The 27,845-nt window shown below is 30.5% G+C and overlaps 1 protein-coding gene across 2 annotated transcripts in view; it reads right to left on the reverse strand.

The window, feature by feature from the left end:
- Nucleotides 1-27,845, reverse strand: part of LOC129002720 (small conductance calcium-activated potassium channel protein) — a 482,452-nt gene that overhangs the window by 235,325 nt on the left and 219,282 nt on the right. Inside the window, exon 3 of one of the 2 annotated variants that reach the window (XM_054430730.1) lies at nucleotides 18,216-18,317. The exons of the other annotated variant lie outside the window; for it this stretch is intronic. Within the exon in view, the coding sequence (XP_054286705.1) occupies nucleotides 18,216-18,317 (102 nt within the window). The remainder of the gene's footprint in view (nucleotides 1-18,215; nucleotides 18,318-27,845) is intronic. 2 annotated transcript variants of the gene reach the window in all.

The raw sequence follows: 27,845 nt of genomic DNA on the forward strand, positions 1-27,845 counted from the left end.
TTTTCGTATCTAAAGATGGGGTTGTGACCTATTATTTCGAAGTAGATTTTTACTCTGATAATAATAGCACAAAACGTTTTAAAAAATCTTGATGAATTCGAAAGTTATGAGGGCTTTTTATATTTTTATTCTTTATTTTACTTTATTGGGCATGTACAAACTAAGAACATAATATCAAAATAGTGCTAGATAAAGATAATTATACACCACCAGTCATTGTCGACCTATTTTCGGTTTGTGACATTGTAATCAGAGTATAAATCTACTTCGAAATAATGGGCCACAACCCCACCTTTAAATTTGAAAAAAATATTTTGCACCCAATATGGCGAATTCAAGATGGCGGCCAGAAATGACCACCTTGTCAAAATGAAGTACTTTCTACCCAACAAATCTGGGATCTGGGAGAGAAAGTGGTCTGGGGTTTATATTTAAAAAAACGTAGAAAAACGTTTGGGGGGACGGTTAAAACTCACCCTGTATACTTGTAAATAGTATTTTATGCGGTAAAAAATTCATGAGGAATAAACTGTCCCTCTAAGGAATTTCTTAATATCCCCAACAAAAAGGCGGGGCTTAGAACCAAAGGTGATAAAAATATTTATAAGTTTAAATCCTGATGTAAACACCAACTATATCCTGATGTACAAGAAACCATTAGGGGGAGCTTAGTTCAAACACTTCTATAGAGTTGATATTGCCATATAATACAGCGAAACGACAGTTTAGACATAAAATGTTCACACTGTATTTGTAACATAGCCACTAAGCATTAACAACGCACCAAAGTAATCAGAAGAAAGATTTTAAGATGAATGATATCTCAACGTCTCAAAAATATCTTCCAGAGTAGATTTGAGTTGTTGGCGTGATTTATAACACAACGGCTCATCTCCTCTGCCACAACACTTAAAATGACTAAATATTTCGGAAACTTATCTCCAAATGGCTATCATTACTTCGGTGAAATATTATCACACGGTAAAACAAACACTGCTTGTAATGAAATGAAAAATTGAAGGCCGAGTCGTCGTTTGAGTTATTATTTTATAACTTGGTTTTTATTTTCAGCTGAATGTATTATTTACGGGGTTTTTCCCTTTAATTTCAAAGACAATGAATCGGTAAGGTACTATATGAAAGAAAGCAGATAGTTAATCAATTGATTGATTTTAAAAAGATATTCATATGCTATAGTTTAAGAGCTGGAAAATGTACTTTTTCACCTTGCTATAGGAGTGTTAAGACTGAAATAAACTCATCAGCTTACGATAGTATCAACTCAATGTATCAACCTACGATAAATGACCATCGTATGAATTTAAAATTTGTGTAAATATTTTAAAAATGGTTTGCTATAAACAACCGCCAACAAGCTATGACCAAGCTGTCTAGTTATTTATGCAAATATAAGAAGACTATAAATAAATGTATAAAGAAGTGGTAATAGTTTTAGTATAAAAAGTAGAGCAGATAGACCATAATTTTTTAAAAGATTAAATCACCCTTTAATTGATTGTTGGTTTATATTAAAATTATCCTTAAATGCATAGCTTAAATAACACAATAGTATCGCCTATTGCCACGAATAATTAATTACAATTTATTCGCAAGCATTCCACTGTAATTAAAGTTTTGAGGAAAACTACAATTTAAACTAATGGCAAAATATTTTTTTTGTCATGAATGTTCATACATTATACGGACAAAAAAGTGATATTTCACTAAGTTTCAAACAATTTTAAAAAACTCTAATTAATTTTACTACTTAACATGACTAACTATAACGATGTAATCCCATCAAAACTCATTGTATCATCACAGCTGACCATGGCTAGCAGGCTGCGCCGTTGTATTTTCCCAACGCAATGACCGCAAAACACGCGTGGTTCTGTTTTGCGGAGCTTTAGATACTACGAACGATCGGGGCTATACAGTACAGGGTTCTTTAGCTCCGACGAACGATTGTACACTTATGAAGATTCGCTTCAAATTTTTTTTTATTTGTGAATAGTGTAATGTTGCAGCTGCGTACCGCAATAAAAAAAAACTTCGGTTTGGTATTTTTTAAAGGAAAATGTATAACAATGGTAATACAAAATACATATGTTAAGACGTTTTTAAAAGGATTAGATTAGGTTTTTACTGGTTTGACACATCAGGGTGTGTAATTAAAGTGTTTTATGAGTGGGAGATGAGGGTTGGATGGACGGGACGATAAATATAAGATCAGCTAGTTCTTTAGGTAGGACCAAAAGAGCAAAACTTTGGACCGAATGCCCTTATTGTCACATTATTTATTTGTAGGTTTCGCTTGATTAATTTACAATTTATATCAGCCAGGACTTATACTACGTGACTAATAAAAAAAGAAGTATGAATGTTAAAGAATATTAAACGGGTTTGCTCTCAGTCAAGGGAAGAATTAATTAATTTCTCCTCCGAACCAACCAGTATAACGAAAAAACAAACTTTTCTTTGTTAAGGGAAAAAACATACTCTGATTTTAACAGTAGGAAAAATAAGATTATGTAGTTTAAACACTATTTGTGGTGAATAAAAACCAATTTCTCTTTATGTATTACAGCGTTATATAAAGTTATAATTTACATGTAACTAAGCTGGTCTTAGTTACATGTACAAAAAATATAACATTTGACCACAATAACATTGAACAGTTTGGTTAACCAATGTAGTAATTAATTTCTTTGGGAAATCTAATATTGTATAAGACGATCGTGTGAAATAAATCCTTCCCGACAAGAGGTCAGAGCCTTAAATGTTTTGGTTGATCTGTAGGAGATTAATAACTCTTATTGGCATTTATTAATTTTTATTCCACATTTTATAAAATCATCCAAACAAGTGCCCCTTACTCACACAAGGATAACGTTTTATAAAGTTATTTTAATTTAATATATCGTAATGCACTTTTAAAAGGAACCTTAATTAAACTTTCACATGATTGATTATAATTCCCATAAACCCGTTTTAAATAGAATTTTCCACACGCATCCATACAACGACCCTTTTGCAAAACCTAACGCTAATTAACATTAGTCTACAATTGCATTTATCTGTTCAATAATTAAATGTTGCTGTAATGAATAGAAAATGACTCAAAACTAAATAGTTAGTAAAAGTTGTCAAATATTTATCTGGTTGTTTTCATTGGAAAGAAAAATCGCTCGCTTGATATACGTTATTTATACACAGTCCGCACCATTATCAGTTTTGGATTATGCGGATGTTATTTGAAACCAGGCTCACGTATCCCGCTACGCTAGCAATTAGTCTTTACTCAATTTACTGATGACAACATTGCCTAAATGACACAGAAAACCCGTTACACAGGATAACAGGAGGGATTGCTTAGGAATAGTAGTGTTTATGTTAGTTTGCTGTTTTTAAATCCAAAATTCAAATTTTCCACAAATAATTGTGCAAAAATAAAAGTTAGTTCTAATTAAAATCATTCACATATTTCGTAGGGACGATTATTCTTGTTGAAAAGTGCACTGGCTTCTAAGGGTTGCATTTAGAGATTCATGACATAGAAGTCCGGAATCAAATATGGTATTTTATCAATGGTTATAAGTTGTTCAACATTGATTTGAAGCCCACCTAGTGAGTCCAGATACAAACGAAAAACGGCATGCCACCTGCTTCAAGGTGGAAAGAAATATATATATTTTTATTTAACTTGTACAAGATCTTAATACGCTTCTTTTGTTGATTATTATAATATCAACCTAAACGAGGTAGCTCTAAGTTACTCTTCACGTTAAACTATTATAAACAAAATACATTCATTGTTTATTAGTAGTTTCTTTAACTTATCAACTGCCTTTAAAAACACAATATGTTAAAGACAAAAGCTTATTGTTATATCTTTTAATATGTAATGAAGTTTAAAATGTAATTGAAATCCATAATTTTTCCACAGTCACCCCCTTATTTATATTTGAGAAATTTTAATTTAAAATGTTGAATACGAGATTTAAAAGGAGTTAGTAAAACAATTGGTTGTGAAGCGAAGCTGTAACATCTCAAAAAAACCTTTCCCATTCTTAAGTGGAAACAGGTATAATATTTTGATGACTTGATGAATCTAAAATACTATTTATAAATTTAAATTCTCAAAGGGGTTGACATTATTTTTCACTATTTATCAAGAGACATCCAGGATTAGCTTTGACCTTTAATAATAAATTTGAATTCAGCCCTGACCTGTTTATTATCGACTGGTAAGATTGATGATTCCACCAATAGAAATGACGTTTTACAATCACAATCAGAAATTCGAAACGATTTAATTTATTATTTATGTTGATGTTCTATATTTTCCTACGTAAAGTAATCAATTTTCATTTGATTTATTAGCGTTAATAATAGTTTTTCCACATAATATTGTTATTTTTTTCTTGATTTTTTCATTTTTTCTTGAAGAAGAGTGAGTGACGTACGATATTTTTCGCCATACTGATTTTAACTAACCTAACGATAACAAATATAAATAAAACTATGTACATGCGTTATATATTCTCATCGACTAAAGGACTATCAATCACTTTTGTTATATTTCTTTTATAAGAACTCATTGCCAAATATAATCAGCTGATGTCCGGTAAAACTCATTCCAGTACAGTAGTATTTTTCATAACATACTTTACATTTGTGCAAGTATCGTTATTTTTTCTAGAAGCTTAGTTCTAGGTTTACAGTGACGTTGATGAATCTAACGTATTCAAAATTACACTAAAACCTGTATTTTCATCAAATAAAATGCATCAGAGTATTCGAGCTCCAAGTATTAAGAGGATGTAATATTCTACTTGACTTTGAACTTAGCAAACCATTGATTACACAGCTTAAGGTCGAAGGGAACAGTTTATTAAAATTAACTTTATATCTTAATATATCAATAAAATACCTTAATTGAGATAAACCTTGGATACAAATGTAAGTAGACCTACGATTTTATTAATGTTTACTTTAGTTGTTGACAATTAAAACATTTGATAAAAAATAAAAAAAATATTTGTTTGTTTACGTCGGCAAAATCCAAAAAGGATAGTAAACATTACTTTCGCATAGTAAACATTCTTTTGCCGTTGTAAACAATATAATGATAAATTTTCTCAGGTTATAAACATGCAACAAAACATGTCCTTTCACAGAAGTGTAGCGAAAATGTGTTTTGTTTGTAATAAAACTATTTTAAAGGTACTATATGTAAAGCATTCACTTTTTTTTAACATAATACCTTAATGATAAATATAAAAAGGTGAATTCTTATTAGTTACGACCTTTTGCAACAAACTTGAACAGAACTTGACCTGCTTATCATCGATTGTTGGTGACGTCGTTTATTCAAATAATATGAATGGCAGGTCACAATAAAAGTATTATTAAATCATTCAATCATTGCTTATACCAGTGTTGTATTTTCGTCCAAATGAAAGAACAAACTACGATGAAGTTAGAGAAATACATTTAAATACTGGGGTTGCTTCAGTATGTTAGAGCTTTTCTTTTGCAACATAAATTATCCAATTAATTAAATTAGTCCCAATAAAAAAATGAATACGTATATCAGATTCCAGAACGGACTTAGCAACTAATTCTATTAAGTACCAAACAAACGTTTGGTGGTACAACATATTAGTAAAGTTTTACCATGGAACAGATAAATTCAAAATCTTTGTAGATTTGTAATACGTAAAAACTGTATTTATCGATTTCGTGCATTTTTCGATTGGAATTATTATTATCCTACGACACCAGTTGTAAAAAATAATAGTCTAACTAATTAAAACTTACTAATATAGCGGGCTAATTATATTTAGGTTCAATATTCATTTTTCTAAAGGAGCCTGGGTGGGACCACTGACTTTTAAACAAGAGCATTAGAGCCTACATATTAAATTAAAACTAAAATGATTTTGGATACATAGCCTACGTGGTGTATTAGTATTTTATAATTTACTTTTTAAATCAACTTAGTGTAATGACAAAAATTGTTGTTTAAAGCTTGATATAAAGTTCACAATAATGACAGAGAGAGAAACTTTAATCATAATTTTTTTTACGTTAAAAGTAATAATTTGGCAGTCAAAAGTCACAAATAGGTAAAAAGCAAGCCAATAATGTCTTCCAAAACTATATATATTCATTATAATTTTAAATAATCAATGACATGTAAATTATTAATTTAACCAAAATAGATATATGTTAGATTAAAGCAATTGCTTTTGTGGTTATTTTACATTTGATTAAACATAAATTAGTTTTGATGTAACATTGCTATGTGAATCGAAAGATTCCCTCAAAGTTCTAATTAGTTACATAATTTTCCAACAATGATTTTGCATTCATTTTACATATTGTGTAGTTTGTGTAAAATGTATTTCATATACTGTAATTAATATGGGTCTCATCATTACTTTTTATAGCAGATAGTATAATTGTTTGGAGAGCTTAGTTGTTAGAGTGTTCGCCTCCAAATGTAAAGAAAGCTGGTTTAGTCCAAAGAATGATAATTCTGGACTTGAATTTCATTTGCCATTAATACTACCTAAACAAAAGTCTACATTACACATAGCGAAATTGGCGTTTGGACCGTTCCATTACAAAACGTTAGAAAAATTCTATAAGCAAAGAAATCCAAAAGAAAATCTAAAGACATAATACAATCCAAATTTTTTTTATTCAAGAAATTTTCGCAATATTCAGTATATCTTGTAGTAAAATCTCAACTTTTATTCTAACGTTTATTGTGATAATATTAATACATAAAAATAACATATGAGTATTATGTAAGACTTTAGTAATTGATTACTGTAACATGAATTCATCTATTCAAGAAAATAAAAAAATGTGTTTTTTAATTGCTAGGTACTTTTATTTATTTACTGCAATAAAGTTTAAAGGTTTTCTAATTGTTATATCTTTTGTCTAATGGTATGTGTAATTGAACTCTATACTATGGTACATATTGGTGTGATGATATGAAAAGTTATACCTAAAAACTAAAAATGTTAACAAGATAATGACCTACTCTTCGTTTACTGTATAACGAACAATATAACATGATGTGTACAAATTTGTTACTAGGTGTTTTGTATTTTGTATTCATTGTTTTGTTATTGTTTGGTATTTTGTATTGTTTAAAGGTTTTGTTACGTATAGATAAAATTTTCAAACTTACAATTACAAGAGATATTTCATAGAAAAATAAAAGCCGCTTATTTAACCTGAATTGGTTAGAATAAAAAAAAACTGTCTGTATGTTTTTGATTAAAGAACCAAAAGTTCCTTTGTAAAACATTGAGGTTCAGAAAGAACGATTAAGCTGGATACAACAAACCAGATTTACAAGATTTAAGCACCCACAAATGAGCAAGAACAGTAGATGTCTTAGTTAAAGTGCATTATTCCCTTAAGATAGGCAAGCTTTACCAGCTGTGGATTAATTTCTTGATCTTTTATTGATAGTTTTATTCTTTAGTATTGAGTCACTAATAATAAACATTTCTTGATTCCGGATTTTTTTTAATTATATCTAACTACAGTAAAATGGATCAAACAATGAACAGGTATAAGTGACATACCTTGAATAGGTAGCATAAGAGCAAGAAATAAAAATAGCATTCACTATTTTCTTTGTAAATGTCTGATAAAATAGTGAATATTGGCTAGTAACCATATCAGGCACACTTAGTTAGGTTGAAACATAGCCATTCTCTTATCAGCGCGTTACGTGTGAAAAACGTGGCAGGTAAGTCGCTGATAAGGAAGTTGCGTGAGCTAAGCAGTAGACAAGAGAACACCAAATAAAAAAGGTATTAATTGTGAAGTTTTAATAAAGTTACGAACTAAGAAAACCGCTTTATAATTTGGAATGATTATTTATGCTATGATTTACTTCTTCTATGTTTTCAAAGTATTACTATAGTACTTGAATACTTATTCATAAGCTGATTGTGTTCTATTTAATTAATGCATGTATAAATCCACTTAAAACCATAGGATAACAGTAGATTTTCTAACAATGCTGTAAAATGTTTAAGTACGTTTTAAGTAGGTAGCTTAGAAACACTTCATGTTGTTTTGTTAATACTCTAAAATATTTTAGCTTTTGCTATAACATTACGTAGATCCACTTTTAAGTGTTGTATAGATGAACCCAACCCTCCTTTAATTTCCTTCTATCGCATCCCTACATCGAAGATTAAAACATACTTATTACGAAATTTTGGACTTGGCTGACCTTCCAACAAAAACAGATTGATTTTAAATGTCTTCCAAAACATACAGTAAAGTCCTCGCATAATACACATTGGTTTATATACAATTGAAATTAACAGATATTACTGGATAAAATGGAATGATAACGATTTAAACTATTTGCCATATGTTTCAACTAGACCCTAGAGTGTATGATGAATTTGAAAAAAAATTGAATTAACACCTTTTAGTTTGATGAATTTTATGTACATTTGGACGCATTAATTTGGAAATGAATCGTACAATCTGAAGGAATTGAGATTTTTAGTTTTAGTTTATGGACTTTTCCTACATGAAGTGTGCACTTGTGAGAACAGTTATTGCAAGCTGCAAGGCCACATGTTGTCCTAGCGTGCTGGACATTGTTGCTTTTACACGCAAGCTCTCCCAATGTCTCAGGCCACTTAGTAGTTTATTGGGCCTCTGTAACCCTTACCTAACCAGATGTTGTAACAAGATTTATAGATCTTGATAGACACTATTGTGAAATTTATGGGAGAAATTATTCACTTAAGTGACCTAAGAGTTTTATAAAGGGAACTCAGAAAACAATCAATGTGTAGCATAAGTAAATATTTATACGCCCCACGTGTACATCTTGCATGATAAAATGTGATCGGAAAACATTGAAGACATTTAGGCTGGGCCTATTGGGATGCGGTAAAAGGTTTAAAAAAAATCAGTAACCATTGTTGTGAATTTATATTGGTTGTTTTTATGCGATGGTTTTTGTATGAGCTATGTTTTGTATAATTATTGGCTACGACACTGTTTTGTGTGTTAAATTGATAGTAGTTAAAGGTTTACAGAATCGTGGAACTAAACTAAACAAAAAATGACACTAGGAACCCCCTTTCTAGCAAATAATGTGCATCAAAGTATTTGAGATCTAAGTCTTAAGAGGATGTAATATTCTACTTCACTTTGAACTTAGCAAACAGCTGGAGGGTCGAAGGAAATCGTTTATTGAATTTAACTTGAGTAGCATATACAAATAAAAGCCCCCTAAGTGGTAAATTGAGATGGACTATATCACTCTATTAAACACCTTTAGGTGTGTACCTTTACAGGTTCTTGAGAAAAAAATACATAAAATACAATAATATTTAAAACTATTATTAAAAATGCAAAGATACACAATGATTAAGCTACAATTGTAATTTGTATAGTCCTTCTTATAATTTAGGAAGATACTAAATATTGTTTAATATTAATTTAAAATTAAGATATTATTATTTATAGAAGTAAATTAATTATGAGTATCTCAATGTTTTTAACATATTTAGTAAAATAATACAAATCCAGAGTAATAAGCTTCGTCAAATTTCGATAAATTTGAATTGAACCTGTCCTATTTACTATTGAATGCTCGTATGATTAATGGTTTGAGCATTAGAAATGAGAAATCGGAATAATTTAACACAGTATAAGATTTAACTCGATTTAACTTTAAGATTTAATTATTATTTGACGTTATTTTATTTGGCTTTCGTAAAACCAATAACACATTATATGCCGATGAAGATTTTATTATGGTTGTATTTTCATAGGAGCCCGATATAACGATAAAATTCATACAGTTAAATTTAAATATTATGTTAATTGGAAATAGTGTGCTAATTGGAAAATATTATTAATTTAGCTGATTAAAAAAGATTTATGATTTTTTTTATAACATTTTCAATTTTACTCTGCCTGGATTGACTTAAAGCACTGAGTAAAGAAGTTATAACTCGAATACTTGTGAACTTACCAAAACAACTAGTTACTTTGCAAGACAGGCAGGTTACATAAGATAGCATAATTCAGTTAGATAGCTCAAGATACATGATAAAACAACCACAAATGAGCAAGAACACGCTATGTTCTTATCACTCAACTCCACGAGTATCTTAATGTTTAACAATGTTTTTTATCTGATAATTAAAACTCTGCGATGTTATTTACGTTTATACTTAGCCACATTTGTGTTAATCAAATAACGCAAAAATTCTATTAAGATTGTTTCTTAAAATTGTCATTTCTTAACATTGTTTTAAGGCATTCTCATCAGCTTTGACCATCTAAATATTATATCAGCCTATAAGCTATTGGGTTTATTATTTACTAGCTGTTACCCACGGGCTTCATCCCGTTTTATTTCATAAGTATTAATAAAACTAACGCTCAGTTAAGTTAAGCTAAAATGAACAAAACATAATACAGTAATACAAACAAATAATCACACCTGATTTTAATAAGGTAATAAATTGAATGAATAACATAGAAATAAGTACAGCTGAGGTTTTTTAAACATTAGGTATATGGAAAGTCACCTTTAGAAATGAATTACGACCTTAAAGAGCAATTTATGAAATAATGGATAGTTTTGCGCAAGGTTTTTCGTCATGACGAACTTTTTAAGTATATTGTTTAAGGGGGTTTGACTTTTAGTTTTCTCAAAAGTTCATGGGTTGGGATTTATATATGGATATTTGTATTTCACCATTAATTTTGTACCAAATTACCTTGTACTAAATATTTTACTCTTTATTGCAAAACGATATATTATCACTTGTTGAATAAATTGTCTCGACAATTTCTCATTTCACTATTTATAATAACTAAACTTAATGATAATCATGTTTAAAACTTGTGTAGATAAAAAGGTGGAAATTCATATCTCATTTATTATAATTCTAAAAGAAATAAAGATATTTAATACGCAACAACATTTTCAATAATGAATTTAACAAAACAATAACCATTTAAAGACCCACATTCAATATAACTCACGTTAAAGCCCGTTCACACGGGGCGAGTTTACAAGCTACACGCCGGCTTTTTTACACGCAGCTAGTAAAATAGCTCAGTGTGAATACTTGCTCAAAAGCTGCTTGTAAAAAAGCTCTGGAATAAGTTGACGGTTCCGCTACTTAACACGCCAACTCGCCAGCTTTTGCGCGAGTAGGCGTGTAAAGTAGCCCAGTGTGAACACAGTTGCTTGGGCTTGTGCGCTTGTTACTCAAAGATGTTGGAGGATTTGGTTCAAGCCAGCTACTGAGCGAGTGGAAAAAGCATCGTGTGAACGACTACAAGCGCACTCGCCGACTCGCCGGCGTCTTTCTACACGTCTGCGAGTTGGCGAGTGGACAAGCTCCGTGTGAACGAATACAAGCACACTCGCCAACTCGCCGGCTTCTTACACGCTGGCGTGTAGCTTGTAAACTCGCCCCGTGTGAACGGGCTTTTAGATAAAATATACATATATTTCTTTATGAGTGTGTTATGTGTAAAACACGTGGCGGTCTTATCACTGATAAGAGACTTGGGTGAGAAACCACTTAAGGTATATTTATACCACGTAGACAAAAACTCTTTTAGAATAAATACAATCGATGGAAAAAGAAGGTGTACTGAGGGTATAAGAATAAACCAATTTCTGTTTAATGATGCGTATTTTCTGTGTTAAATATATTGCGTTATTGCACCTAAACATTATTTTCGTGTAAACATAAAAAACAATATTTCAATAACTATAAAGAAAGTTTTGAATTTTGAACTTTCAAACTCAAACGGACGTTACTAAAAAATATTTTTCAATTTCTTCCTTTTATGGCTGTAAATGTGTTCAAAACGTAAAGTTTGGAGTTGATGGGACATCAGCTGTTCATATTTGATTACTTGTCATTGGCGTCATTTGATAAACCCTGTCAGGTTTGCAGCTGAGTCGTGTTGTCACTACAATGTCAGCTTTTCCTGTTACATCAGTCATTTGTATGACAACACTTGATTGGGTATAAAATTCTTTCAGAAAAAGAGAAGAACCAGTTTTAGAAAGTTGTATTGAAATAATATATTCATGGTAATCACTCTCACTCGAATTAGTCATTGCGGTATTCTTATTTAAATACTTATTCAATTGGACATTTGTCTCCTGGCATTTGGTATACTAGCCAATCACAAGTTAGGAATATCTAAAAAAGTAAATGGGGATTTAAAGTGAGTTAACATTCTGATATTAAAATAGACTATACCAAAAAAATGTGGCGTATGTTTACAGTAGTTTGTGTTTTCAGACGAAAGTTATACTGGGGTAGTGATATGTGTGTTGCGTACACAATAATTATATTTTTAAAGACCTTTTTGAATGCATGTATAATATTAATTTAGTAGGAGATTACGTCAGACTATTTTATTTTCAAGTGAAAGTAAAAACTGCACCTGAAAAAAATTGGGGGTGACACAATTAATTCATTCATATCACAATTACCTCGATATAGGTAGATTAATTAGGTTTAAAAACTATTCGAAAATGTGTTTATATTATAAGCAACTTTGAAATAGTAAATTATGGATTTAAAAAAACCTAGGGAACAAACCTAAGTTGGTTCAATCAAGGTTTAAACTGTTTAAGTTTGATTTAAAACATTGATTTGTTTAGAACAAGAATATTATTTATTTCTTAGTTTTACGATAATATTTATAATGAATTGCATGCATTATTATGGGTAGGTGTTAAGACTTATTTTTTCATTGTTGCTAGTTTTAGATATAAAATCAATTTAAATATTATTATTCTTAAGAACCACACTGTTTATAATAATGCCTGGATTAAGCTAAAGTGAACATTTTATGTAAAGGCCTAGATTGATAGAATGCAAGTATTGACAAAACAACTGTTCAAACAGATGATGAAACAACATTCCTTTTTATGCCACAGAATTCTCTTGAACTTTTATTGTTCTTTATCGTAAAAAATAAAATTTCACCTTAAAATGGTATACCTAATATAACTAGAAAAGATTGGAACATTTTATATTCAAACAAGAGTTATTCAATTCAATATTTTGTTTTAGTCATATTGTGTGTTTAGTAGTTGATATAGTTATAGTAATAGTTCTTCGTTTGCACTTTGGGATATGCAATCTCATTATAATATTTAACTAGAAATTTATATTTTGGTTTTTTACTATGCACTTCATGTTCTACGAATCTTATGACCATTTTGAAATCTATATTTAATCAAAACCCGTTTTTAAACGTCGAAAAATACCAAGTTTGATGTATTAAATTTAAAGATTTAAAGTCCTAACAATCAATTATTACTCAGGTATCTTCAAATATAGAACACAAGGTTACGAGTGTTTATTTGTTTAATGCATTACAACATTATGTTGTTAATTATCTGAGAAAAAGCAGAAAGAAAGTAAAATATAAGCTTCATGTTGGATGAAATATACTAACTTTCTTATCAGCGTTGTACGTGTAAGAACCTCGACAGCAAAGTCATTGATAAGTGAGTAGCGTGAGTCAGTAACTTTAGGCCATTTGGCCTAGAATGATATGTTTTTTTAATGTTCGAGCAAAGTTATCAGGTTACTGGAAAAGTATTCAATCAGGCATCCTATAGATTAACTAGGAATTCTATACGACAACGCGACGCCTGAAATGAGTAATGTAAAATATGAAATAAATCTCATTACAACTTCGCCCAGTCACTCCATAGAATGACCGTTCGCAATTTAGTTAAAATACGAATAACGCTGTTGCAGGACTTCACAAAATGGTTATGTCCTTGTTTGGCCTAATTAAACTTATTTAAAATAAACTAAGATAAATGACGCAACCTTACTATATTCAACAAATTCTAAAGGACTTTTTAAGACCTTGCTTCCATTTTAGGCATTAGCATTAAATTAAAACTAACTTTAAACCCTAACCTAACCATACACAAAATATTCCAATGTTGTATAGTTTTTGCAACAAATATCATTATTTTATAGTTTGCCTAGCATACATGTGAACATTCTATTTTAAAATTTGTATTTCTCATTTCAAATTCATCTTACTAAATCAATCTTGTCTATCTCTCCCATTTATATCCAATTGCAAATGTGTCAAAAAACTAAATACAATGAACTGACATCAGCTGTTTGATATTTGAGTGCTCGTCATTGACAACATTTGATAAAACCTCGACGCGCTGGTGGCAGACTCATGTTGTCAAAACAATGTCAACTTGTAAATTTAAGTCAACCATTCTTTTTACAAGCCTTGATTCCGTCCAGACATTATTTTAAAGATTTAAAACACAGTTAAAGTTTCATTTTACGGAAATATTATATTTTAAGTGTAAGTTTAAGTAGCAAACAATAATCTAAAAATTGCTAGTGTTTGAAATTTCGGCGCTCTATAATAAACTGTTTGATTCCTGATTAATGAAGCAAAATTGTATATTTTTCTAGATTTGAACATTTCACATTGTGTGAACTATTAAACCCTTATGATAATACAAAATACCATTTCAAGGTGCAATAGAAAATCCAATATACATTGAATATACATTGACAATATACATTGGCTTAAAGGAAGCGTGAACCAATTTAATTTTTTGTACTTATTAAATAACTCGATTTCGGTATAACAATCCTGTAAAAAGCTAGGATAGGGATACGTGTTTTGAAATGAGATTACTATTTGGTCAGCCAATATGACCTTTTCGTGTTCCAAATATTCATTCGAATAATAGCAAAACGTTTAGACCAGCAATTTTGCTTATCGCAAAAGTGCAGCATGTTTAAGCGTAATCCAACAAATGCCAGTAATATTATGTTTTATGAATAGAAAAACAGAATTTACAATAACGTTGTTAAATCTTAAGTTGTTTATCGTGGTAAGTTCCTGGGCACATTCATAGTTTGTTATCAACAGTGTCACGAGTGAGCAGGTAGGCACAAATTCAACTGATAAGAAAGTTTGCGTGGTGTATTACAGTATGCAAAATTACAGCCCAGTTAAAAATTTGTTACTAAGACCCTGTAACACCTATAGAAGCAATTGACACGTTTTAATTTAGTTCCTATGGTTTAAGATAAAATAATTAGTCCAGCAATGGATAAATAAAATTACAAAAGTTAAATGGAATTGGTTCTGTATATAGTTTAACCATGTAAAAATGCTAGACAGACTTAACGCAACACATGCCAGCTTACTATAATTTCTACATGTTTCGTTCAATGTTACTAAGCGAGTTCTAAGTAGATTATATGGATCTTTATTTGTTTAGTATATAACTTAACACTTTTTAATGTAATAATACTATACCCATAGAAAGGGTGTATGTTTACTATCAATGTATGTACACCGGACTTCTGAAGTTTGTCCTTATCCGAATATACTTAGTTCTAAAATCACAAATTACGTTTAATTTTTTTATGAACTCGTCCTATATAGTGTAAGTGGACATGTTATTTGTCAGTATTTTATTTTATTACTGCACCAAATCGTAGGTTCACGGGGTGCTCAAAATTATGTATTCTTAGAACACAGTATTTTTACCAAAAGAGTTCGATTCATTATTAAAAATACTACTGTATTTGTTTCCTGCAATTAAGAATATGGGGGACTACCTGCAACTAAATTTTAGAGGAATGATGATTTGTACATTTTGAAATCTCACATTATTATTTGTATAAGTAATATTTACATGGGAAACTGTTATATTGTTACCTTTTTCACTTACCAAACATAATATTGAGAGTCTGTAAACATGCATATATACATATACTAATTAACAGCTAAATATATTTACACATTTGTTTGATTTGTACACCCTCGAGTTTGACTTTCCTCAATAATTCTTAAAAAAATACGATCATTATAACTTTATTTTATGCATATATAGCGTGAAAGACTTACGTATTTCAATGTATTTATTGTGCTAAACTATTAAGCGTTGTAAGCAATAGATGTTCGTGCAAAAGTGTAAATGAGAAACAGATAGGTTGTACAGAAACAGTGTAAACTAAGCTAGCGTTGATATTTGTCAATACAGATCCCATTGTAATACTTGATATATATATTTACATTGACACAATTTAACATTGACACAATTTTATATCAACTTTTAAATTTAATCGATTGGAAAACTGTAATAAATTAACACAATTATTTTAATATGCCACCGGATTTTAAATTCAAGTTTAGGAAGTAGTTGAGTAATTGAGGAGTAGTTATACGTAAGATATTTATTCAAACTCAATTAAATTACTAGGATGAATTATGTATTGTTGCTTTTCCGAACTTTGCATGTCTTCTAGTAGTACTTGACTCTATATCAGGTGACGCTAATATGTCATCAGAGCTAAAAAAAAAAAACTGACGACTTATTTTCATACATTAATCCATCACGTAAGCTCTAGGGCCTCTTTTATTCATTATTTATTTAAGAGATTTTCCGCAACTTAGCAATTTAAGTAAACTCTGCTTGTATGCTGATGATACCAATTTGAAAATCATAGCCTCAACAAATGAAGAATTAGAAAGCAAGGCAAAATCAGACATATGCGTTTTAAATGATTTTTTAAACTCCCAAAATCTAAATCTCAATGTGGATAAAACAAGTATCATAAATTTTCAAACTCGAAATACCAGAAATCAACGTCGACCGATTATTAAATTTAATAATAAAACCATTGAAGTTAAGGATAGTACTAAATTTTTAGGATTAGTAATAGATAAAAGACTCAATTGGAACTGTCATGTTGAAAAAGTACTTTCAAAAGTTTCTTCTGGATTATATGCCTTAACTAGATTAAAAAACTATTGCGAAATAGAAACTTTGAAGTTGGTTTACTTTTCATACATACATTCAGTGATTTCATTTGGGATTTCCCTTTATGGCTCAACCAATAAGAGAAACTTAAAATCTATATTAAGAATGCAAAAAAAAGCTATAAGAATAATTTACAACCTTCCACCTAGAACTTCTGTTAAGAGAATGTTTAAAACAGAAAATATAATGACAGTTTTCGGTATGTATGTTTTTGAAACAGTGGTATCTGTTAAAAACAGATTTCATGAAATAGACCTGGTTGGAAGAAAACATGATTATCTTACAAGAAATCGAGGCAAGTTAGCATTAAGTCCTCATAAATTGCGCCTTTTCGAAAAAAAACCCAAATACGCCGGAACAAAATTCTATAATAAACTTCCAAAGGACATACAAGCAGAAGTAAATATAAAAAAATTTAAAAATAAACTTAAGAAATTTCTCATTAGCAGGGCTATTTATTCATTTGATGAACTGTAATTGACTTTTCTTTCCCTACTAATCAAAGTATGTTTTACCTGTTAGTTTTATGTTCTTTTACAATTTTTCCCATTTACTATAAGCATGTATGTTTTATTATAACTTATAAGAAATGTGACACTATTCATGTATATATTTCTAATGTACTTGATGAATAAAGATAATTTGAATTGAATTGAAGCTCTTGTTATTGTTAATACGTGTTATGATAGCTATCTTTGCCGTGATTCCATTAATATTTTCAATTACCACTTCCCATTGATAAAATGAGGCGGTGTTGTAAATTACTCTTTTCTTTCTCAATAAGCTATCTAATTAAAGAAGATTGATGCCAAATACTTTGAAACTGTTTAAAATTATATTATAATGCCACATCACCTAAATCATGACAAAAACAAACAGGGGATGTATAATTTTAGACTTCTTATGAATTTTAGAATTTTAATGAGAAAGGTTCATTAAACAATCATTTTTGCAACAAAATAATTAATTTACTAAAACTAATTTAGAATGATCTTACGTCTGCTTCAATATCTAATAGGCAATGGTAGAACATACAATTTGGTTTAAAACTAAGCCAGCATCTGTATTACTTTTTGTGAAACGTATGTTTGAAATTCTCTAGCTACTACCTTTTATTAAGGTTTATTTTTCTTTATTGTTTTATTGTTCAAGGTTGTGAGCAATGTATTCTTACAAGTCGTGCCACATGACCACAATAAATCTAAAATATTTGTACTATATACATCTAAATGAGATGATATATTGTCACTGTTTCTGTACAACATATCTGCCTTGTTTTCAGCGAGATAAAGAGAGAGAGAGAGAGATAGAGTGACAGAGATGGAAGTACCGTCTTGACGAATGTGACCGTCTCTGAGGTGGCGTCGGTGAACGCTCTGCGCAGTTTGGTTCTCCGGTTCTGACTGAGCGTTTGGGGGTTCAGGAGGATCCCCTGTCACAAACATCTTGGTTTTATTTACAGCAACACCCATGCAACATTGCTCACCCAGTAACGCCTTGGAAGAACGAAATATGTGTGTTGAAACTAGGTGAAGACTTCGTAAGAAAATGTGTTTTTAGGTCATTATTTCACCCATAAACGACTTAGACAGTCTTTAGTAATTTTTCGAGTTCTATACAAATTCAGGGAAGTTACTTTATACCCTTAACGAATTAAAAGGTGTTTCCACTAACAAAAAAAGGATTTAGGAAAATAGTTATTTTATTCATTGGTAGCTTCAATAAATCATCGCTACTTCCAAAGGTGAAAATACCTGATTTTAATACATTCAGGAAACGCTAAATCAACAACGCTATATTAACGCTCAGTACAAATTCACGACTGTTGTCTTGAAATTAATAAGTTTGACGAAAGAGGGAAAGTGTCTTAAGATCTGTCAAAACGTCTTTTAGTGCAATATTTTTTTTGAAAAACGAGAAAACCAATAATAATAATAATTGCATTTAAACAAATACTTAAGATTAGTAGTAGGTTTAGTTCCGGGTAGAGAAGGATTAAATCACTTAATTTCATAGGTGCTTTAAATTGCTTTTTGTCTAAAACCAGAAAATGTAGCCAATGTTTCTTTCTTTGTTTTGAATCTGACCCGTGATTGTAAAAGTGATATTGACAATATTTAATAAATGCAAGAAAATATATGTGAACTCATAAAACAATTAGCAGCCACAAATTTATGAAAAATGAGTGGTCTCGTAAATATAAACTAAAAATCTCTGTGTTTGGTGACAACTGTTTTGTAGCCTAAGTCAAATAAAAAAAGGCTTTATGACTCATAAAGAAGCTGATTCACTAACAGTCTAGCGTTTTACTAGTATTCGAGTTTGGTATTTGTAAAAAAATAGATAGAACAACACACCTTTGATTCTGATTTTGATCAAAGGACAATGAAGAAAACAGATAAAGGAGATGTAGTATACAGATAACGAGAAAGAACAAGAAACAGTATATTATATAATAAGACAAAAAAGAAAGATAGATAAATATAAAGCGAGTATAGACAGAGGAAGAAAAGTGAAACCAAGAAACATTACAATACAGGTAATTTACAAAAAGAGAATCAAGGGTGAAGCACATGTCCAACCAAACGATGATTTGTATTTACTCTAACTATAAGCATTGGATCTACATCACTAGGTTTTGGATAAAGATACCACAACAAAGCAAAAACGTTGGGTTATCAATAATGGCCAATGGGGTTTTAAAATAATTTAATTGGGATAATACGAAGGTTAACATAATATTCCTACTCCGTATGAAATTGAATCAACCTCAGTGTTTTATATTTTGCACTTTGATGTCAAATTATTTACTTTTTGTATTAGTTTATATAGGACCTACATATGACCTATATCATTTTGTTACGTTCTTATTGAGTTCATCACGTTATTAAGACATGAACCAGTTTTTATCTTCGGCATAAATTAACGATTAAGTACATTGCATATCAATCATACATTTTTTCGATAATTTGCAAATTAGTGTGATATCAATAAGAAAATGTATAATAATTTTAAATTGACCGTAAAAATTATCATGTCTAGTTTTAAAACACAAAAGGGTGTGAAAATAGAATCTATAGCATGGTACAGGGTTCGGCAAAAAACCGATCTATTTTCTTCAGCGCACTGTTCAGCGACAGGCCGTCTGAGGGTGGTGGGAGTAGCCTCGTTGGATAGCCTATACAATGCCATTTTTGTAGTCATAGAGCAGTGGTTGTATGAGATACGTGCGGTTGTTTTCTAGTCGTTTTTTAAAAGTAGTAAACAGTCATTCAAACTCAGTGGCAGTTCAGTGATTTTATTCTATTAGGTCGACATGGAGAGATTCCGTCGTGATTATCTATATGGATAACACATTTAAACAGATTATTATTCTAATTATCTGTAGGAATGAAAATTAACCTCAAAATTCGTGTAACTGAGCAGTCAGACATTTTCGGGCAGCCGCTTGTTTTGGGGCGGGTCTGTGAGGACTGTCTTCCACAGCAGCACGAACTCTATCAAATGTTAGTTGTCTGGGGTCCGATCTGACTTGAACGGCCTTTCAGCTTCCTTTTCAATGCAGAAGCCGTTTTTTTAAAGTTAGTAACCCACCGCATTATTGTAATACGCAACGGAACTTCTCCATGTCACCTAAATTGAAAGAATGCATGAAACTGCCGATGCCGCTGAGTTGCAATGAATGAGTTAAATACTTTTTAAAATCAACTCCATAACAACCGCACTAGCTCAGGTGACCACTGCTCTATGACTACAAAAAATTGCATTGTGTAGGCTTTCCAACAAGCCTACTCCCACCACTCTCAGACGACCTGTTGCTGAGAAAATGGATCGGTTTTTTTCCCGCACCAAGTATTAGTAAATAAAGTTACTGGGAACAACAAATTTTAAGTGGTTTTTAGATTACGAAAACTATCTTTGTGGACAAACTTTTTTTCATCAGAAAGTGAATTGGTGAGTCATCAAACTCAGAACCCACCTACGTTCATGTCTTAGCCTACCAAATAACACAACCCGTTGTGGTGGGGTTTGGCTGCCATATGTACAAGCAGTTTTACAGGTCATGCACACAGGATGGCATTTAAACTTTAAAGTACATAACACTTATCACATATTTCATACATCTAAGGTGCCCTGGGTGAGCAATGGTAAGTCAACACCGTGCAGAGATGAAGGTAAGTAGGAAGTTAATAGTTTAGTAGAATTTTCCACTAATAGTTTTTAGGAATTGAATCATAAAACTTTGTAATTGAATTTTAGATGATTGTTTCACGTATATTAAGTTTAAGCCATGAGGATTATACAAATTGCTGTTTGTTTTAATACTGTCCTATTGAAACAAGTAGAGTCTATTTAAATATAGTTTAGTTTAGGTAATTAGGAATTACTCTACCTATTTGTTGACCTAAAAACAAAGATTCAGAATTAATAAAAGCTTATTAGGTTTTGATCCGTTTAAGCAACGAGAAAATATATTTTCAGAGCCAAAGAGCTGTTAAGCCTTACATTTTATAGAATATTCATTGCACGCCATGCTGGCGTTATATAATCATCTTGAAAATGAATAATTGATTAAAGTAAGACATTTTTCATACTTTATTATCTACAAGTACGGTAAATTTGAATCTTAATTTTAAACAAATTCCTATTATATGTTAGTAAACATTAAGCTCCATACTATATTTTTTTTTACTTTGAAAGTCCCTGACAAATTAATTAACTTTATAACAAAAAAATCTGATGAAAATTAGATTTTTCCAAATACTTTTTTTTACTGTATAATACTTGAAAAGCTAAAAACAAATTGTTACAGTCAACAATATTTTAGAGTGAAGATACTTTACATTTTTTTAGCTATGCTATTATATCAAAAGTATTTTTGTAAAAGTGTTTTGGAAAATGTGCAAAAAGCAAAAACTTGCAAAAGTCACTGGGTATGCCAGAATTTGACAGATGCGGATTAAATATATGCCACACAGATATTACAAAGTTATTTAGGATTGAAATCAAGACTACAAACACTCTGCTAAGTAAAACATTATCTAATGCACACAGAACACACTAAAATCTACGAAAAGTGTGTAAAAAATGTAAATAGTAATTTTATTATTTTTAATAAGTGTGCTGCATTACTTGTGTAAGTATGCTGAAATGATTTGTTCTGTGTGTTGTTTCTTTAAATATAAATGTGGTGGCACTGTTTGAATGTTATTAAAACGTTTAATAATAGAAGAGAATAATAAGCCTTATTAAAGAGTTTACAATGACAAAATGCAATTTTATGTGTCTTGACAATTATTTTATGGTGCACTGTGTTTTGTCGTCTTACAATTGAATGTAATTTCTATCCAATTATTGTACTTGTAAAAATGTAAAAAAAACAATCAGTATAATTATATCAGACAAATTATTTATAAAATAAATAATCATATGCAAACAATGCATGTAAAAACTGTATACTACGAGTAATTTAGTGTTAAAGTGAAAAAACGATGGAATAAAAACTGTATTATTAAAAATACTAAACGGTAACAATCCAATCGACCTTCATCTCTACATGTACAATGAAATATATATAAGCTATATATATTTGATATGACTAATAACTATACATTACGCTAAGTAATGGCATACTACATGTAGGTTCAAGTAATACAGTTAACTTGAGAGGCTTCAATTTCAAACTTTTTATTGGAAGAGGATATTATAGAGAAATAACTCCAATTTAATTACCAAAACACCAAATAATATGGTAAATGAATCGAATATAGGGTGACATTAGGTAAAATACCTTTCTACTTGTTTATAACAAAGTTACAAATAATTACAAAGGGTCCAAAGAAAAATAGCTGCAACATTGAAAGATTCTTCATGATAATAATTACTAGATTTGCATGTTCAGTTGCAATAAAAATGAACATTATAAAACTGAAAACACTGGTATATTATATAATGAGTATTAATGGTAATGTTGTAAATACATATTAAAAATATTAACATCTAAAATACACACAGACAGTTTCAAGCATCTAAAAAGCGTACAACATTTATGTCATGCTATAGGAAGAACATGCTTGTTATGTGGGAAATCAATTAAAGCAAATACATGCAATTAATTTAAACATACAACATACATTTTATAAGGATTAGTGAATACATTCTCTAATATTTATCTACAATAATTACAACATATTATAACGCAATCACTACACAGATTGCAACTAACTAACTATCAACTATACTCTAGATAGCGATGCTAGCCAAGAAATTGCTATATTTAGCTTTGGGATTAAAGCATAAAGCTGTTTATTTCTACAATTGTCTATACCCCCAAGATCACAAACACTAATTAATCTTGTCTTGGTCAACTTTACGTATGATTATGTAAAATGCAATTGACCTTTTATAGTATGCCTACATACAAAACCAAGTAGTCAGTAAGTTTTTGGGATATACTTTTTTTGAGAAGTTGGTATTTTTTTAACCTTGCTTTTGCTTGTCCACATGGGCTTTAAAGGTATGTCCATAGTATAAAGAAAACTAAGGGGTGAACTGGTATATTACAAGAATAGAAATATTACAAGAACCTGTAGTTGTAAGTTTGACCTGTAAGTGGTGTTAACGACACGTCTATCCTAGCTCTCGTTGCATTACTTGGGTTAACAGCTCACTAGGGCGTAAAGTGACTCTTTTCAACACACGCTCAAGTTTCACGAACTGGAAATTAGCGAGGAATTAAAAGATACTTTTTCCGTGTGATTAATTATATGTTTCGTCATATTGCAACATTATTTAACAAACTAGATTAGAAAACAAAAATATTTTTCGTAAAAAAATAACCTCTCAAAAAAAACTTCCAGCTTTCATTCAATCATGTCCTCTATTAAGATTGTGTAACTTTACTAAGCCATCGATATGTTGAGCTATAATTGACAAGAATGCAACAATAAGCTACAACCGATCAAATCAATCGATACGTTGATTGCATACAACAGTAGTTTACAACAGCTGAGATTTACATCCTAAAGAGTAAAAGGGCTACTTTAGACCCGCAACGTATGTATAAAATTGGCTGTTTTTGCTGCAGTATGACGAAAGATTAATTTGTCCCATAGTACAGCAGATGCTCAATTTCGAAGGACACGTGTTTGAAAGAACACGATTTTGTGGGACTTTTTTGTGATCTAATAGATTTTGTAATCAACCACTCTCTTTAAAAAATCCCTTTATCCATTTACTAGCAGATACCCGGCACGCGTTGCTGCGCTAACAACTATTATTTTAAATAGTTATTTGTTCTTTACGATAAATAATAAAAATGTAAACCAAAAACAAAAATAGAATATTTATTTTACTTAATTGACAGTGGATAAACAATGTTTTTTTTTTCATTAGGTGTATAAATATATAAGTTTTTAGACGTACCTACCACTACGTGAGCACGTATAAAAAAAACTTTCCGTGTGAAAAGGATACATTTTCTAAATTTAAACCGGTGATAGTCAGGGATTGTTCTTTGTATTATAATGGTGATTGCAAAAGCAAGACGCAATGGAAATTGTAGTCGCTTGAACTTATAGGGTAATTCGGATGAAATCATCAGTACTCTTAGGATTTAGACTATTTTTCCTTTAAACTTACGACGGATGATTGTTGCTTCGATCAAGTGTTGTGTCACTTTTTTATCGTCAGTCAAAATCCGTTGCACAGCTTAGGTGGATTTAAATTGACATTAGTATTACTGGAGTTCCTTCTTTTAATGACAGTAATGTGGTGAGTTAATGACAAATTGGGAGGCATTTGAATACCTGAGATAGCACGCATGATTATTATTTACCTAAACATTTATGTTAGATTGTGTGGGTGTAGAACAAAAGATAACTAGGTGAAGAATGCAGTTGTCTGCTTGCAATATTGAGCGGAGCTAGCATATTAATCCAATACGTTTCTAATGTCAATGCTACATATTTTTCCAGTAAAGAGATATGTACTTGCTGTATCCAATTTCAATGGTATATTCGGTTCACATAAATGGAATGTATATTTGCAGTATCCAAAGTCAATCATAAGTCTGGTTCACGTAAATGAATTGTCTACTTGCATAAACCAAAGTCTATGTTTCATCTGACTCTCATAATTTAATGTCTACTTGCAGTATCCAAAGTCAATGAAATAGTTTGGTTCACTAGAATGTTTACTTGCAGTATCCAAACTCAGCGGTATCTTTGGTTCAAATTAATGGAATTCCTTTTTGCAGTAGGTACCAATTCAAAGTCTGCATTAATCTCTAGTTCACGTAAATGGAAAGTCTACTTGCAGTTTCCAAACTCAAAAGTAGGCCTATATTTGGTTTACATAACGGGAATGGCTATTCGTAGTATAAAAGTCAATCAGCATAGGTGCATCAGCCCAATTCCGGCGAAACTAATTATTGGTTATTTATTTTGTAGTAAATTATGCATAATGCTGTTAATCCGATTATCTTCCCATGGTCCATTACTATGGCTATGATAAATTTCACGCTGATCGCTTCAACCGTTCAAGAGAAGTATTTGTAAAACAAAAGCAGGAGGGTAGTAGTATAAGAGCTTTGCTCGCTTCGCTTTGCTCCGATCAAAAATATTATGGAAATGCTATCCCTTTCAAAGTTTATATTACTTTGATAAAGATGTTTACTTTTTTTACACATCTTCCCTGTAGCAGCAAACCTAGGTACTAAATCTAACAATTTTTAGGGAATATTTTTGTAGTAATCCAGCCAGGTAAATAGAAATTCGCTTAGTCTGCGGGTTTGCTGCGGCGAGGGTATTAGTTATAAGTATGTTTAATTCACAATGGTATTTTTGCTGTCTGTGATAGTAGTTTTATTGCTTGCCTTTAAATCCGAAGGTCACTAGAGTCCATTACCCTGTTACCATACTTGTCGTTGGTATATCAATTGACTAAGCTTGATATGAAAAATCTATGTTATATGGTAATAAGTCCAGGGTTTGGACCTGTATCTTACGTTACAAATTGCATAGGTGTGGATATTGCCCACACGAAATAAAAATACAAATCTAGTAAGAAAACAGCCAAAATATAAAATGTAATTTTTGCGATTTTAAGAAGGTTGTTTGAAAAAACTTGAAAAATTTATCAACGATGAAATCTAAGAAATTTTACTTCAAAATTCACACTGAATCCAAAGTGAATAATTAAATATGAACTTTCAACGTTAATGAACAAATATATCTTAAAATGTTACAAAATTTTCGTTACAGCCATCTCAGAGTATTAAAACTTCCAGGATATATATTATATTTATTATAGACCGAAAGAATTTATAAAACACTGTAGACATATAAGTTCAACTTCCAGCACCCTTGGTTCTACGTTTCCGTCTGTACTTTTTAACACAATATTCCCTTAACTTGTAACATTGAAGACTGATTTGGAAACATTTTATTATAATACAACTAATAGTAAAATGTTTAATTTATCAATACTTAAAAAAATTGTGGCAATTCATATTTAAAAAAAAAAAACCGTTGACTAAATGGAGACTTCAAACAGTCGTAAGGGGTTTTTATGACAACCAAAATAACTGTTTGTTCACTGAAAAGTTTGTGAAAAAGTGAATGTTTATATATTTTAATGAAAATAAATAAATTTACTATGGAATTATCAAATCATTGCTCTACTGAATAGAACACCGAGAAGGCCAAAGAAGTGGTTTAATATATATTACATTAAGAAACTGTCTTGTTGCTTAGGGTTTTGTTGATTTTAAAGTGGTAGAGATACGAAATTGTAAAATAGTAGTAGCAAAAAAATAAACTACGTTTGATTGCGGTGTCACTTATTGCTTGTTTAGCTGGTTTCATTTCCCCAACTTCTACCACCAGTAGAAACCCTACTCGTAAGTTTGAGATATATAATAAGTAAAAACCACAAACGTATGAAACACATAGTATAATATTATTGATACTTAGGACTTATTTCAATATCCCAGTCGATAACTAATTATTTTAAACTAAGGAATAAGTAATCAGTAAAAAAATATACATTTTAAAATTGATTAATATGGCCAGAGACTTTTCTTATACCTTACAATTACACTTATAATGTGTTTCTTATAGCTGAATTTTTAGTCAATTCAATAGCTCAAAGATTCACCTTTAGAACTATTCAAACCAATTGTACAAGTTTTTCCGATTTAATTGGATGAATAAAAAAATGGGTATCCTATCCGTATTTTTCTTTTACGGTACATACGAAGTTTTTTGCTGCAATGATTGTGTTCCACATCTATTATGCCGGAAAATAGTTTCAATAGATAGCTAATCACATTATTTACTAATAATATTAAATATTATAACAAATGCTATGTAAATGGTTCATCCTAAACGTTACAGAAATTGCATTGTAAAATTGGAACCTATATTGATCTAAAATTGATAATAAGAATGCCAACACTAAACTAGTACTCCTATGAAGGTAAGGCTTATTAATTCACTTCTTTTTTGCAGCTGAACGGATATTAATAATGTCGCTGCAAAAAAAAATCAAAAAAGAAAATCAAAATCTGACATGTTAATTTTACTTCTATTAAACACTTCCATGTATTGATGGGTTTAAGTATGCAAACAAAACCCATCCTGAATATCGAATATAACGTATATCTTACTAATATTATAAATCTGAAAGTTTGTGAGTTTGTGTGTATGTTTGTGTGTTGCTCAATCACGCATAAACTACTGGACGGATAAGGCTGAAATTTGGCATGATGATAGCTCACATTCCCTATTAACATTTAGGCATATTCTTATCTCAAAAATCCTTTCTGACTCCGCCCCAGTGGCTCTTTAGTTCCCCATGTTAACCTTATGAGTATTCGTATTTAAAGGGAATTAAAGAATTTAGTCAGCTGTTTCATCTAAAAAAGTTGGTTCTATGATATGCAAAAGTATAAGTAAGT

The sequence above is a fragment of the Macrosteles quadrilineatus genome, unplaced genomic scaffold (genome assembly GCF_028750875.1).
Source record: "Macrosteles quadrilineatus isolate MER2022 unplaced genomic scaffold, UCM_ALF_1.0 Scaffold_9__3_contigs__length_116548681, whole genome shotgun sequence".
Lineage (NCBI taxonomy): Eukaryota > Metazoa > Arthropoda > Insecta > Hemiptera > Cicadellidae > Macrosteles > Macrosteles quadrilineatus.